We start from the raw sequence: 16260 nt of genomic DNA, 5'->3' as shown, positions 1-16260 counted from the left end.
TCCTTGTGAGAAATGAATTATGAGGTGATTGTTAAACCAAATTCCTGCTTTCCAGGCCACCTGCGTGTGGTTTTTGCCTTTATAAGCTCATGCTTTGCCCTTGCTCAGGACTCCGGTCAGCCAGCACTTCCCTCGGGTTGCTGCCTGTCTGGCTGCGAGTCCCTGCGCCGCGCTTGTAATAAAAGAAACCTCTTGCTTTTGCATCAAGTTCTGGTCTCCGCGCTTGACTTGGGGCTGTCGCCTCTTCCGTCGGATACACCGGGGGTCTTGGGACCCTACATTTGGGGGCTCGTCCGGGATTTGGCGACCCCCCTCAAGCGCTAGGATCGGTCTTGGAGGTAAGCAGACTCCGGAGTCGTTTGGTGTTTGTTTTGTCTTCTGTTCGTCCTTATTTTCGGTTTTCATTTTGAAGAGGCAGGTTGTCGGCTCCGTAAGGAGTCGGCTCCTCTGGTTGAAGGGTCTTCGACCAGAAAAACTGCCACCCTGGGGGACGCCCCAGGATCGGGTGGTGACCAAGAGGTCTTGGTCACTTCTGGCGGTCCGGCGACGGGCACTCGCGTGTCCGGCCGGACCAACATCAGGGAGGGGTATCACCCCTCAGCGGCCGTTTTGTGTCTGTTCAGATTCGTGTGGTTTCGGTGTCTCGTCGTGTCTCTTTTTGTTTTTTGTGCTTGTCTTCTGCTTTTCCTCTCTGATCTAGGAAACATGGGCCAAGGAAGCAGCACCCCTCTGTCTCTTACAGTGGCGCATTGGAAAGATGTCCGGAATCGGGGATTCAACCTCTCTGTCAGTGTCAAGAAGAGTCCTTGGCAGACTTTCTGCTCATCTGACTGGCCAGCCCTAGGTGTAGGGTGGCCGGCGGATGGGACATTTGACCTATCTCTTATTTTTGCAGTAAAGAATAAAGTGTTTCAGTCGGGATCGGCGGGCCACCCGGACCAGCAGCCATATATCGTTGTATGGCAGGACCTAGTCCAAAACCCTCCCCTTTGGTTAAAACCCTGGCTGGCGCCCGGTACCTCCCGGGTTCTCGTAGCCCGGACCCCTCCCACAAGTCAGGCGAAACCCCCTCTGGTTGACTCTCAAGCTGATTTTCTCCTCTTGGATTCCCCACCCCCTTACCCTCCTCCTCTCCAGCCGGAATCGCCGGAGAGACCAGAGCCCTTAGCACCCCCTGCTCCCCCTGCAGAGGGACCGGCCCAGGGAACTCGGAGCCAAAAGAGACGTCCCACATCCCCAGATTCAACTGTGGCCTGTCCGCTTCGGCCGTACGGGCCCCCGCCCCCTCGCGGGGACGATGACGAGACGGCCCCGCTCCAGCCGCTCCAATACTGGCCCTTCTCCTCAGCGGACCTCTATAACTGGAAAACTAACCATCCTCCCTTTTCAGAAGACCCACAACGCCTAACAGGATTAGTCGAGTCCCTTATGTTCTCTCACCAGCCCACTTGGGATGACTGTCAGCAGCTACTTCAGACTCTCTTCACCACAGAAGAGAGGGAGCGGATTCTTCTGGAGGCTCGAAAGAACGCTCCCGGCCCCGATGGCCGGCCAACCCAGCTCCCCCATCTGATGGAAGCAGCCTTTCCCTTGACCAGACCGGACTGGGATTTTAACACGGCAGAAGGTAGGGAGCACCTGAAGGTCTACCGCCAGACCCTAGTGGCCGGCCTCAGAGGTGCAGCACGGCGCCCCACAAATCTGGCTAAGGTAAGAGAGGTCGTCCAGGGGCCCACTGAACCGCCCTCTGTTTTTCTTGAGCGGCTGATGGAGGCGTTCAGGCGGTACACCCCCTTTGACCCCACCTCGGAGGAACAGAAAGCCTCGGTAGCCATGGCTTTCATAGGGCAGTCAGCTTTAGACATCAAGAAGAAGCTGCAGAGGCTTGAGGGGCTGCAAGACTTTACCCTCCGGGACCTTGTTAAGGAGGCAGAGAAAGTGTATCATAAGAGAGAGACTGAGGAAGAAAAAGAGCAGCGAAAGGAGAAGGAGAGGGAGGAAAAGGAAGAGAAGAGGGAGAGAAGGGAAGAGAAAAGATTAACTCGTATCTTGGCCGCAGTGATAGGAGAAAATAAACTGCAGGAGAAAGAAAAGGGAAGGCGGGCAGGTAACCTGGGCAACAGGCCGCCGTTAGGCAAAAACCAATGTGCCTACTGCAAGGAGGAAGGGCATTGGAAGCGGGAGTGCCCGAAGAGACTAGTGAAAAAGGCACTGGCACTCCAGGAAGATAGTGACTGAAGAGGTCGGGGCTCGGATCCCCTCCCCGAGCCTAGGGTAACTCTTAAGGTGGAGGGGAAGCCTGTTAACTTCCTGGTGGACACGGGAGCCCAGTATTCAGTTCTCAAGAAACCGTTAGGGCCGGTCTCCCAGAAGACCTCCTGGGTAATAGGGGCAACAGGAAATAAACAATACCCCTGGACCACCACCCGGATGGTGGATTTAGGCACGGGAAGGGTGACTCATTCCTTCCTCGTAATACCAGAGTGCCCAGCCCCCCTTCTGGGGAGAGACATGTTAACTAAAATGGGGGCCCAGATCACCTTCACCCCACGAGGGCCGACCCTGACCCAACATGGGGAACCAATAACCCTCTTGACACTTCAACTCGAGGATGAACACCGGTTGTTTGAGGATAAAGTCCAAGAGGACGGGAGGATAGCGGAATGGTTACAGCAATACCCTAAAGCTTGGGCTGAAACTGCGGGGATGGGCTTAGCCGTCGAACGGCCCCCCGTAGTAGTAGAACTTAAGTCTACCGCAACCCCGATTGCGGTGCGGCAGTACCCCATGGCAAAAGAAGCCTGGAGGGGAATCAAGGTCCATATCCAGCGTCTCCTACATCTAGGGGTCTTGGTCAAATGCCAATCTCCGTGGAACACTCCACTCCTCCCCGTAAAGAAACCGGGAACTGATGACTACCGGCCAGTGCAGGATCTGAGGGAAGTTAACAAGAGGGTACAGGACATACACCCCACGGTTCCCAACCCTTACAATCTCTTGAGTGCCATCCCTCCGTCTCACGTGTGGTATTCAGTTTTAGACTTAAAGGATGCCTTCTTCTGCCTACGGCTGCACCCTGCCAGTCAGAATATCTTCGCCTTCGAGTGGAGAGACCCTGACTCGGGGATGACAGGACAGCTGACCTGGACTCGGCTTCCCCAAGGATTCAAGAACTCCCCCACCATTTTCGACGAGGCCCTTCACCAAGACTTGGCTGCCTTCCGCGCGGACCACCCACGCGTCACTCTTCTTCAATACGTGGACGACCTCCTCCTCGCCGGAGCCACGAAAGAGGACTGTGAGGCAGGTACCAGAGCTTTGCTCTTAGAGCTTTCTCGTTTGGGGTACAGGGCCTCGGCCAAGAAGGCACAGATATGCAGGCGGAATGTTACCTATTTGGGATATGCCCTAGAAGGAGGGAAGAGATGGCTCACTGAGGCCCGGAAGAGTACGGTCACCCAGATTCCTAGGCCACAGACCCCCCGACAGGTACGCGAGTTCCTGGGGACGGCCGGATTTTGCCGCCTCTGGATTCCGGGTTTTGCAACCCTGGCGGAGCCCCTCTACCCGCTGACAAAACAAGGGAATCCCTTCGAATGGGGGGAGGCCCATCAAAAGGCATTTGACAATATTAAGAAGGCCCTCCTCTCTGCTCCGGCATTGGCGTTACCGGATGTAGCCAAGCCTTTCACCCTGTTTATAGACGAAAGAAAGGGGGTAGCCAGAGGGGTCCTAACTCAGACCTTGGGCCCCTGGAAGAGGCCGGTGGCCTACTTGTCCAAGAGACTAGATCCTGTGGCCAGGGGGTGGCCGGGCTGCTTAAGAGCAATTGCAGCCACTGCCCTGCTTGTAAAAGATGCGGACACGCTCACCTTAGGGCAGAAACTGACTGTAGTGGCTCCGCATGCCCTCGAGAGCATTATCCGGCAACCACCGGACCGGTGGATGTCCAATGCCCGGATGACTCACTACCAGAGCCTCCTGCTAAACGAAGAACGAGTCCACTTCGGGGCTCCGGTGGTCCTCAATCCGGCTACATTGTTGCCGGAGGTGAATCCCGAGGGTGGGGAAGTTCTACACTCATGTCACGACATCCTGGCAGAAGAGATGGGACCAAGGAGAGACCTTAAGGATTCTCCCCTGACAGAGCCTCAGCTTACCTGGTTCACAGATGGCAGTAGTTACCTCCATAAAGGTAGGAGGGTAGCGGGTGCAGCTGTAGTCGATCGGGACCGAACTATCTGGGCTAGCAGCTTGCCCGAAGGGACTTCAGCTCAGAAAGCTGAGTTAATTGCCTTAACTCAGGCCCTCAGGCTTGCAGAGGGCCGCCGAGCCAATATTTTCACTGACAGCCGTTATGCCTTTGCTACTGCTCATGTGCACGGGGCCATATACCATCAGAGAGGCCTTCTCACATCGGCGGGGAAAGAGATTAAGAATAAACAAGAGATCCTTGACCTCTTAGAGGCCGTCCATGCCCCACGGGAAGTAGCCATTATTCACTGTCCCGGCCATCAGAAAGGGACCTCAGAGACAGCCGTGGGAAACAGGAAGGCGGATGCTGAGGCAAGGCAGGCCGCCCTCGGGCCCCAGATACTCGCCCTTGCTGCTGGCCCCACAGCATTACAGTCAGGAGCCCTCCACTACACCCCAGAAGAAGAAGAAGATCTGCTTAAAAGACCAGAGAAATACCATAGGGATAAACTCGGGGTTTGGAGGACCACGGGGGAAAAAATGGTGGTGCCAAGGGAAGCGGCCACTGCCTACCTCCGCCAACTACATCGCCTCACCCACCTGGGGGCCAAACACCTCTGTTCCACCAGCCGGGCAACTGGACATTATATCAAGGGACTCAATCGCCTCGCGGAGGAAGTGGCCAAGCAATGCAAGGCGTGCCAACTGGTAAATATACACCCGTCCCAAGTCGGGGCGGGACAGAGACTAAGGGGAGACCGACCAGGAAGTTACTGGGAGGTAGATTTCACCGAGGTGAAACCTGCCCGATACGGTTACAAATATCTCCTAGTCTTTGTAGATACTTTCTCAGGTTGGGTAGAAGCCTTTCCTACCAAGAGGGAGACTGCAACCGTGGTCGCCAAGAAGATTTTAGAAGACATCTTCCCCCGGTTTGGAATTCCTAAGGTAATTGGATCAGACAACGGTCCGGCCTTTGTTGCCCAGGTAAGTCAGGGAATGGCCAAGATACTAGGGGCGGATTGGAAGTTACATTGTACTTACAGGCCCCAGAGTTCAGGCCAGGTAGAAAGGATGAACAGAACATTAAAAGAGGCTATGACTAAATTATCCTTAGAGACTGGCGTGGCAGACTGGACGGTGCTCCTCCCCTTTGCCCTTTTCCGCGCGCGAAATACCCCAGGCCCCCTAGGAGTGACCCCCTTCGAGGTCCTGTTTGGGGCCCCTCCGCCCCTGGCCGCTGACCCATGGTCAATGCCCACAGATACTCACACCCCTCAATCCCTGCTCGCCAGGCTGAAGGCCCTTGAAACCGTCCAGAAGGAGGTGTGGACTCCCCTGGCTGCCCTCTACCAACCAGGAGAGCTGCAGGTCCCCCACCAGTTCCAGGTCGGAGACTTCGTCTACATAAGACGACATCGGGCTGCTAATCTCGAGCCAAGGTGGAGAGGACCCCATTTGGTGCTACTGACAACCCCGACAGCAGTCAAGGTAGACGGCGTAGCCGCTTGGATCCACGCCTCCCACGTTAAACGAGCACCTCCTCCAGAAGATGATGGCCACGGATGGACTGTGGAGAACACCGGCAACCCTCTCAAGCTGCGGATTCGCCGCCGCCCTCATCCTCTTGCTGAGCCTGCCGCTGATAAGTAGCAACCCTCATGCCCCAAAGAGACTAACCTGGAAAGTACTGTCCCCCCATACCGGGCAGACAGTTTGGTCAACCTCCAGCGTAGCCCCGCCAGGGACCTGGTGGCCAGACCTAACACCAGACCTCTGTGCCATGGCTGCTGGGAATCCTGACTGGGATATTCCCCATGAAACTATAGCCACTTCCCAGCGGGGACCTGAGACTCATTTCGATGATGACCCACCCTCCTGGGCTCCGGGCTGCAGCGGTACTAGAAACCGCCAAAGCCTCTCCAGAACCTCGTTCTGTGTGTGCCCCAAGGATAGACAAGGGCGTGGTGGTAACTGTGGGTCAGAGCGAGAGTTTTTCTGTGCTACTTGGGGATGTGAGACAACTGGTACTGTACACTGGGTCCGACAGCCCCCTGAGTGGGAGCTCATCCAGGTCCAGAGGAATAAGAGCCAATCTTCTGGACATAGGGGGTGGACTAATGCGTTGAGTATCTCCTTCACCCCGATGGGGCAATCCTACGAGCTGAACAAGTGGCGCTGGGGATTAACGTGGGGGCTCCGGTTGTATAAAGAGCACCATGATGATGGTCTCCTTTTTAAGGTAGTCCTAGATATACAGGATTACAGGCCACCAGTTGCAGTGGGGCCAAATCCCGTCCTGTCTAGCCGACAGATCTCTTAGGAAAAGGAGCCCTACGTCACAACCCCAGCACCCACAGGGACCAGCCCACTCTCCAGAGAAAAATTGGCAGACTCCATGGACCCAGAGGCTGGCACTGGCCAGAGACTGTTAAGTTTAGTAGAGGGAGCCTATAGTTTTCTGAACATGTCCAAATCTGACCTAACTGAGTCCTGCTGGCTTTGTCTGAATTCGGGGCCACCCTACTATGAGGGAATAGCCTTCTGGGGAAACTATACCAACACCACCAGTCATGATCATTGTTCTTGGGGGCAGCAGGGGAAACTGACCCTCACTGAGGTCTCAGGACAGGGCACATGCATAGGACAAGTGCCGAGAGACCGCCAGCACCTCTGCAGCGAGAGCTTAGCCCCCCCTTCCCTCCTAAACTATTACTTAGTACCCCCAACGGGGGGATGGTGGGCCTGTAGTACGGGGCTCACCCCATGTCTGGCAGCTCAGGTCTTCAACCGCTCCCGAGATTACTGTATTCTTGTTCAGTTAGTTCCTAAGATTATGTACTACCAAGCTAATGCCTTTGAGGAAGAGTTCGATCCCTACCCTCTCTCCCATCGAGGTAAACGGGAACTCGTCTCCCTGACCTTAGCCGCTATCGTAGGCCTGGGGGTCGCGGCAGGGGTAGGGACGGGAGCAACAGCCCTCATTAAAGGCCCCACTTACACTGAAGAATTTAGGATTGCCATAGATGAGGACCTCAAACATGTAGAACACTCTATTACTAAGCTTGAGGAGTCTTTAACGTCCCTGTCTGAAGTAGTCCTACAAAATAGGAGAGGACTTGATCTTCTGTTCTTAAAAGAGGGAGGGCTGTGTGCAGCTCTCAAGGAGCAATGCTGTTTCTATGCTGATCATTCAGGGGTGATAAAGGATTCCATGTTGAAACTCAGGGAAAGGTTAGAAGCTCGCAGAAGAGAGCGAGAAGCCAAACAGGGCTGGTTTGAAGGATGGTTTAACAGCTCACCTTGGTTCACAACCTTAATCTCCTCCCTGATGGGGCCTATAATCATTCTTCTCCTCCTTCTAACGTTTGGGCCATGCATACTGAACCGTCTGGTCACTTTCATTCGGGACCGGATCAGTGCGGTTCAGGTAATGGTCCTCCAACAACAGTATCAGCCTGTGTCCTTAGAGGAAAATCTGTAGTTCCATGATTGAAACTCCCCACAAGAAAAGGGGGGAATGAAAGGACCAAGGCCGCTGAAACCTCCACTCCCCCTCCTTAACTAAATCTTCCAGCAAATACAAGGTTGAGAGGAAAGCCTCTCCCTCCTCCTGTGTTCCAGCTGACCTTCTCCGTAAACCCTGGTGCTCAGGTTTAGTCACAGCAAAGTTATGTTATCTCCTCCCGGGGTCGGTTAATGCAAGACAGACCACCCGAGGCCCCCCCCCCCCCCAGGAAAGTGAGTCAGCTAGAGTCAGCTACGAAACCAAGCCTGTCCTTGTAAGAGATAAGTTATGGGTTAACTGATAGCTCGGATTCCTGCTGTCCTTGGGAAATGAGTCGATTACAAACATAGGTTGTCCTTGTGAGAAATGAATTATGAGGTGATTGTTAAACCAAATTCCTGCTTTCCAGGCCACCTGCGTGTGGTTTTTGCCTTTATAAGCTCATGCTTTGCCCTTGCTCAGGACTCCGGTCAGCCAGCACTTCCCTCGGGTTGCTGCCTGTCTGGCTGCGAGTCCCTGCGCCGCGCTTGTAATAAAAGAAACCTCTTGCTTTTGCATCAAGTTCTGGTCTCCGCGCTTGACTTGGGGCTGTCGCCTCTTCCGTCGGATACACCGGGGGTCTTGGGACCCTACAGAGCCAGCAATGGGAGCTGGGCACGGTCAAAGCTGGTAGTCCCGGGAGCTAGGGGTCCCTTGCCTGGGCCTAATGCGAAGCCCACGATCACGGCGCCCCCCGCTGCCACTGCAGGTCCCCGCTGCCCGGGACGGACGCCTAGGCCAGTGGCGTTAGGCCTGGGCAGGGGCGGAGCCTGCAACCGTGGGGAGCTGGGGTTCCCCTTCCCAGGCCTGACACCTCTGCCGGAGGCCTCAGGCCTGGTCAAGGGGCCGATCCGGTGATTTGTGATCGGAGGGTGATGAGGGTCAACTCCTCTGGCTGAGGCGTCAGGCCTGGGCGGGGGGTGGAGCAAGCGATCAGAGGGAGATGGGGGTCCCCTGTCCAGGCATTATTCCTGGGCCAGAGGCCTCAGGCCTGGGCGGGGGCCAGAGCCAGTGATCGGGGGGCAATAGGGGTCCCCTGTCCAAGCCTGACACCTCTGGCAGAGGCGTCAGGCCTGGGCAAGGGGCCGATCAGGCAATCGGAGGGTGATGGGGGTCAACGCCTGAGGGCTCCCAGTATGTGAGAGGGAGCTGGCTGGGCTGAGGGACACTCTCCCCCCACACACACACCCAGAGCACGAATTTCGTGCACCGGGCCCCTAGTTACGTTAATAACAATGTACGTACCTATATAGTTTAAGTTTAAAAAGTTTGGCTCTCAAAAGAAACTTCAATCGTTGTACTGTTGATATTTGGCTCTGTTGACTAATGAGTTTGCTGACCACTGGGTTAGGGCAAAGCATTTTTTTAAGGCTCTTTGGCAGAGCATGTGTATTCTTCTCAGTATAAATGTCTTTTGTACTATAGGATTTTTGATGTGTAAGTACTGTTCTGAACTTGTAGTTATATACTCTTGTTCTTTTCAGGTGTAGGATAGAAGATAGAGGTATAGCAACTCTATTTGTTTCCTGCTTGTATAGTATTGATATGAATACGTTGCGTGGATATAGGCAACATGGTCTTGAGCTCTGCTCAATTAATATGTTTCCAGATTATATGCAAAGTAGATTAGGACAATATTCAGTAGTTCAGTTAATTTAGAGGTTTTCTTAAAACTCAAAGGAAAACTAACACATTATAACCTTGAAGAAAATTACCCACTTTGAACCTAAGTTTTCATATTTATAAAATGTGGGAAAATTACTGTATTTCACAGTGCCTTGAGATGTAAATAATATATATGGAAGTGCATTTTTAAAAATATATTTTTATTGATTTCAGAGAGGAAGGGAGAGGGAGAGAGAGATAGAAAAATGAATGATGAGAGAGAATCATTGATCAGCTGCCTCCTGCACACCCTCAACTGGAGGTGGTGTCCTGCAACCTGGACATGTGCCCTTGACCAGAATCGAAACCAGCACCCAATATTTCTTCCAATATTATTTTCATATTCTTCATCAATCCACAGAGAGTTGAGGAAGCAACAGAATTTTCTCTTATACATGCTATCTGAATCAAAGACTGCTGAAATGGACTCATAGGGAAGATAGTTAGAGTCTTCATGTGTTCTGACTAAGCAGCAATTCACTTGGAAGCAGGTGAAAACAGCTTCTCTGGCCAGAATCCATGGGCTGCTTATCTCATAGAGTAAGACAAAGTGTGCAGCAGAGTAGTACTAACTTTTGGCCATGGATCTAAAACAACTCCCCCATCAGACCTGCCTTGAGTGTGACGGGGGGCGGTGCCCCAACCCCCCAATCGGCCCTACCCTGAGCATGACTGAGGGTGGCATCACAACCTCCCAATCCACCCTGCTTTGTGCATGACAGGGGGCGGCGCCCCAACTCCCAAATCAGCCCTGCTCTGAGCCGGACCAGGGACTGCCCCTAGGGATTGGGCCTGCCCTCTGCCACCCGGGAGCAGGCCTAAATAAAACGATTCTAATAAAACGATTCTAATTTGTGTGGCAAATCTGTGTATTCCTAGTGCAGCAAACCTGAAAGTTTGTTCCCATTTGTTTTTTTTTTTTGTTTGTTTTTTTCTTTTTTGTCATTGAGCTAGACACAACTGAGAAAGCAGGTCATTCACGAATTGATGCACCCTGTATTGAGTGGAAGTCCTCCACCATTTCAGTGGAAGGGAGTGCCCTCTTCTTTTTAAAACATATTTTATTGATTTCAGAGAGGAAGGGAGAGGGAGAGAGAGAGAGAAATATCAATGATGAGAGAGAATCATTGATTGGCTGCTTCCCGCATGCCCCCCTACTGTGGATTGAGCCCACAACTTGGGCATGTGCCCTTGACTGGAATCGAACCCGGACCCGTCAGTCCCCAGGCCAACGCTCTATTCACTGAGCCAAGCCAGCCAGGGCAGGAGCGCCCTCTTAATAGGCAGGTATACCTGTGTCCCACATGAGAAACCAGAGTCTGCAGAAGTGGGTAATTTGCTTAAGGTCACAGGATTTCAAGATGGCAACACAGGGCAGTAAATCTAGATCTCTAAAATGTGCTCTTTAGATAAGAGAAATAAAGAATACATTAATTTTTTTGAAACCTGTTTTAATCCTCAAGTATTAAAACATATGTTTACCACTTCTTAATTATTTTAACTGTATTCCTACACCATTGCCTTTGAACATATTAGTTACATTTTATCTTAAAGGCAGATATAGCAAACTTTCCATATATTTTTTAAATTGACTTAATATTTTAGAGCAGCTTCATAGCAAAATTGAACAGAACGGAGAGTTTCTGTATGTCTCCTCCTCCTTCATGCACAGCCTTCCCCATGATCAACATTTTTACAGTCAATGAGCCTACATGGTGTCATCATTGTCACCTAAAATCCATAATTAACATTAGGGTGCACTCTTTATGTTGTCCCTATGTTTTAATTCTCTTTCTATTAGCTGTAGTTGTCCAAAAGTTTCTTATTCAGAAGTTTTAAGAAATCTTGAACAGTGTTAGTATTTGAAAAACTTGAAACTTAAATATGCTGTATTTAAGTTTGCCTGAGCAATAGTCAATTACATAGTTACTAGAGGTCGGATGCACAAAAATTTGTGCACTGGCGGGGGTTGGGGTGCCCCTCAGCCCCACTTGTGTCCTCTCACAGTCTGGGACCCCTCGGGAGATTACGACCTGCTGGCTTAGGCCCACTCCCGGGTGGCAGAGGGCAGGCCCAATCCCTAGATGCCTGCACCGCAGCTCCTGGTCGGGCTCAGAGCAGGGCAGACAGGGGAGTTGGGGCGCTGCCCCCTGTCATGCACAGAGCAGGGCAGATCAGAAGGTTGTGATGCCACCTCCAGTCACGCTCAGGGTAGGGCCGATTGGGGGCTTGGGGCGCTGCCCCCTGTCACTCTCAGAGCAGGGCCCATCAGGGGGGTTGGGGCTCCGTACCCTGTCAACACACAGAGCAGGGCCCATCAGGGGGTTAGGGAGCTCCCCCCTGTCATGCACAGAGCAGGGCCGATCGGGGGATTGGGGAGCTCCCCCCATCATACACAGAGCAGGGCCGATCAGGGGGTTGTGATGCCACCCTCAGTAACGCTCAGGGTAGGGCCGATTGGGGGGTTGGGGTGCTGCCCCCTGTCACACTCAGGGCAGGGCTGATGGAGAGGTTGCGGCTCCACCCCGTCACATGCAGAGCAGGGCCCATGTGGGGGTTGGGGCGCTGCCACTGTCACACTCAGGGCAGGGCCAATGGGGAGGTTATGGCTCTACCCTGTCACACACAGATTAGGGCCCTGCTCTGTGCGTGACAGGGGGCAGCGCCCAAACCCCCTGATTGTCCCGGCTCTGTGCGTGACAGGGGGTGGCGCCGCAACTTCCCCATCAGACCTGCCTTGAGTGTGACGTGGGGTGGTGCCCCAACCCCCCAATCGGCCCTGCTCTGAGCAGGACCAGGGACTGCACCTAGGGATTGGGCCTGCCCTCTGCCACCCGGGAGCAGGCCTAAGCCAGCAGGTTGTTATTTCCCAAGGGGTCCCAGACTGCGAGAGGGCACAGGCCGGGCTGAGGCATCCCGTCTTCCCCCCCACCCCCCGCCCCAAGTGCACAAATTTTTGTGCACCGGGCCTCTAGTACTAATATAAGGGTAATACTCTAATCAGACTGGATGTCTTCCAGACATCCTTCTGGACAAAGCCATGTTGGTGAGGGCCGAGGCAGAGGCAATTAGGGGCAATCAGGCAAGCAGGGGAGAGCAGTTGGGGCAATCAGGCAGGCAGGTGAGCGGATAGGAGCCAGCGGTTCCAGATTGGGAGATGGATATTGGACTGCCGGTTTAGACCCATTCCTGGCAGTTGGACATTCCCCGAGGGGTCCTGATTTGGAGAGGGTGCAGGCCAGGCTGAGGGATCCTCCCTCACCACTCCCTTACCCCACTCTTTCCCCCTACCCCGTGCATGAATTTTGTGCACCGGGCCTCTAGTATTATATATTTAAATGAATTAATCATGAAGAGCATAGTTAATTAAGCACCTGTTGATTGAGATTTTGTTGTTTTATTGTTTGGGTTTTGCCATTAGAAGCGGTGTGCAGTGTACATTCTTTGTTTCCCTGTGGAAGTGTAGCTGTGTGAATTCCTAGAGGTGAAAAGACTAGGTTAAAGAACACATGTCTTTTTGAATACACAAACACTAACAAATTTCCCTCCTGAGTGATTGAACCTGCCGACTTCCCCGCTTTCTTGCCAGCACTTCAAGTATGATCAGAGTTTTAATCTTAGCAGTCTTATTGGGAAAATAGGACCTCTTTGTTTTAGTATTAATTTGCATTTTCTTAGGATTTTGTTTATCGACATTAAATTGTCTTACTGATTTATTAGATCTCTTTAATATTATGAAAGTTAGTGTGCTTTCTCCTCATTATAGCAAATATTTTCTTCCAGTGTATCATTTGTCTTTTGACTTTATTTCATGCCATATATAAGTTCTTAATTTTTATGTTATTAAATATTTCTCTTTATCACTTCTAGATTTTTGTATCATGCTTAGGAAGGACTTCCTTTAGAAATTATTCTTAAGAGATATATAACGTACAACAGGATAATGTTATAAGTCCAAAATTTATAAAGTGACTGAGTAATGGTTGAATGAAAGTTGTGAGACAAAACTATGTACATTGTGTTTTTTAGGTTTTCTCGTGGAGTTTTTAAAAGAAATGGCAGAATATCATCAGGCTAAAGAGACTTGTGACATGGACCCTCAGACAAGTGCAATTTTGCCTAGCAAAGACTCTCTTGGTAATTTCAGGCTTTTTTCCTGATTCCAGGTTTCTATTTTCTTTTTGAATGAAGAAAAAGATCTGCTTTCCTATGTTGTGTGTGTTCCTAAACTGTGTGCAGGTGGAGTGCTCATTTCCCATTGTGTCAGCACAGTCCTACCTTCAGTGCTGCCCCTCCCTCTGTGATCACCAGGTGGATGCAAAGGCCCATGTTCTTGTTTGTTGGGTCAACCCCTCAACTGGCAGGCTCTTCCCTGTGACTCATCTAACTTTATCGTATAGCCATTAACGTGAGAAGATCCTAGACTATTTGCATTGCGGAAAACTAGAGAAGTCAGTGGCCCGTCACTTCATGTTATAGTTGAGGAAACCAAGGTCACCAGATGAAGGAAAAGTGATACTGGAGTCCAAGTTTTCTGGTCCATGATCCAGATCCTTTTCCATGGGACAGCCTTTCTACATACAGTACCATCCTGCCTTTAGGCGTATGCTCAGAAGGGAAACAGGTGGCTAAAATACTGTGATTAATCCTGGCTCCTCCTTACTCATTAAAAGCAATAACTTGTTAGACAATAAATTCAAATATCTTAATCTGATTCTGCCAGTCTTTTTTTCCTGTGCATACTTTTTAGTGGGCACTGGTGTTTACATGATTGAGATTGCACTCTCGTGTGGGTTTTGCACTCTGTTAATGTTTGATTCTAATCCACATTTGGTTTGAGGGCTTCGGGTCTGCTGCAGAGAGCACTGGAATGAGAGGAATAGCAGACCTGGCTTTTGTCCCAGTTATGCCGTTGTGCAGTTGCTAAGCCCTCTGGGAGTCACCTACACTGTGTGGGCACCTGTGTCCTCTGTAAAATGGAAGACTTAAAACTAAGAATCTCTGATTCATTTTAAGATCAGTGTTTTGAACATGTGACTCAGCTTTCACCAAAGACCATAAAAGAACTCTTTGGCACTTGGAGACTGGAAAAAGATGCCATTGTTTTCTGACCTACGTTTTGCTTTCTTTTCCCCTGACTTTTATGATGGAAATTTTCCAGCATTCAAAAAAGTTGAAAGTTTTACAGTTCACCAGTAAGTTTGTATTATGTTTGCTTGATCACTTTCTGTTCATCCAGTAATCTATCTCAATTTTTTGAATTGGTTCAGAGTAAATTGCAGATGCCCCCTGTCCGTATCCCTGTACTCTTTGCTTTTGAACAGACTTCTTGCTCACCTACCCTGAGTCCTCTGCCCTGTTTGTGTTTTTTTAATAGCTGAGAAGCTTCAACATATTGATGATCAGTTTTCAGGTGCTTACCCTCAGCATCCAACATTAGGAACTTTAGAAATAAAGTTAAATGAATATAAGAGAGAACTAGAACAGCAGCTTCAGGCAGAAATGCATGAAAGGGTAAGTTTATCTTGTTGCTGTTAACAAAAGTGATATTTTTGCTTATCTTTTCATTCTTAATCTTAGGTATATAGGAAAATATCTAGAATCTTTAATAAACTAGAGGCCCAGTGCATGTGTAGGTTCCCTAGTAGCTACCTGCTGGTGGGGCCTCCCTTTCCCTGGCCACCTGCTGCCAGGTGGGGCTGGTCTCAGGGGACGGGCTGCAGGTGGTTGGCCAGCCCCGCCCCTGCTTGAACTCCCGGTGAAGGGGACAATTTGCATATATGGCTTTTATTATATAGTTAATATGATATATACTCTTGTGCATGTTATTATTTTTCTTTCCACTTGCTGTTGTTTCTTTTTGCCTTTTGAATGAGTTTTACAGGAACAGTTAATGAGACCAAAGATGAATTAAACTATAAATATAGGGTGTCACAAAAATATATAAACACACCTTGAATAATTATAAAGGCAGTGTATATTAAACAACATTTTCACAATTGAGCTATCGGCTGTTAGAGTGTGTATACATTTTGGGGGGGGATACCCTGTATAATTAAAGAATATTGAACTTAAACATGGAGAATTTGTTACTAATTGTTTAGTATTATTATTTACAATGATTTGTAGTCAATTTGCAGTTGAAGCATTTTAAAAATACTGAAGTAGTACAAAGTAAAATGGAAGAGAAAGGAAAGTCTGAGGAGTTAGTGGTTTGGGAATGATGTTGGAGAGCTTGTCAAGCAAGATCGGAAGCCTTCTTGGGAAAAGATGTTCCTTGAGAGAATTCAAAAGCACCAGAAGGCAATATTTTAAAATCATTTACTGGATGGCTCCTTCCTGCAGCTGCTTGTAGATTTGCTAAAAGTCCAGGGGTGAGATGAGACATTTGCTGGAACAGTTGAGGACCTAGAGCAGTGATGGTGAACGTTTTGAGCTTGGCGTGTCAAAAATTTTGAAAAACCCTAACTTAACTCTGGTGCCATGTCACATATAGAAATATTCATATATTTTTTTTGATATTTGCAACCATAATAAAAAAAGATTTATATTTTTGATATTTATTTTATATATTTAAATGCCATTTAACAAAGAAAAATCAACCAAAAATATGTATAAAATGAACAAAAACAGAAAAACAATGTACATTTAAGAAAAAATAATAATAAAAACAATGATAATCATTACCATTTGCAACGTCATGGATGGAACTGGAGAGCATTATGCTAAGTGAAATAAGCCAGTCAATGAAGGAAAAATACCACATGATCTCACTCATTCATGGATAATAGAGACCATTATAAACTTTTGAACAATAATAGATACAGAGGCAGGCCTGCCTCAAACAGATTGTC

At 49.8% G+C, this 16260-nt stretch overlaps 1 protein-coding gene across 1 annotated transcript in view; it reads left to right on the top strand.

Annotated features, from left to right (window-relative positions):
- Nucleotides 1-6059: 6059 nt before the first annotated feature.
- LOC308512414 (centriole and centriolar satellite protein OFD1-like) overlaps nucleotides 6060-16260 on the top strand; it is a gene marked incomplete at both ends in the record, with an annotated part of 32899 nt that continues 22698 nt past the window's right edge. The window contains one exon of the mRNA XM_081082173.1: nucleotides 6060-6221. Within this exon, the coding sequence (XP_080938299.1) occupies nucleotides 6060-6221 (162 nt within the window). The remainder of the gene's footprint in view (nucleotides 6222-16260) is intronic.

The sequence above is a fragment of the Myotis nattereri genome, assembly GCF_964212035.1.
Source record: "Myotis nattereri genome assembly, chromosome: Y".
In the NCBI taxonomy this organism is placed as follows: domain Eukaryota; kingdom Metazoa; phylum Chordata; class Mammalia; order Chiroptera; family Vespertilionidae; genus Myotis; species Myotis nattereri.
This window is presented reverse-complemented; position numbering and strand designations above follow the sequence as displayed.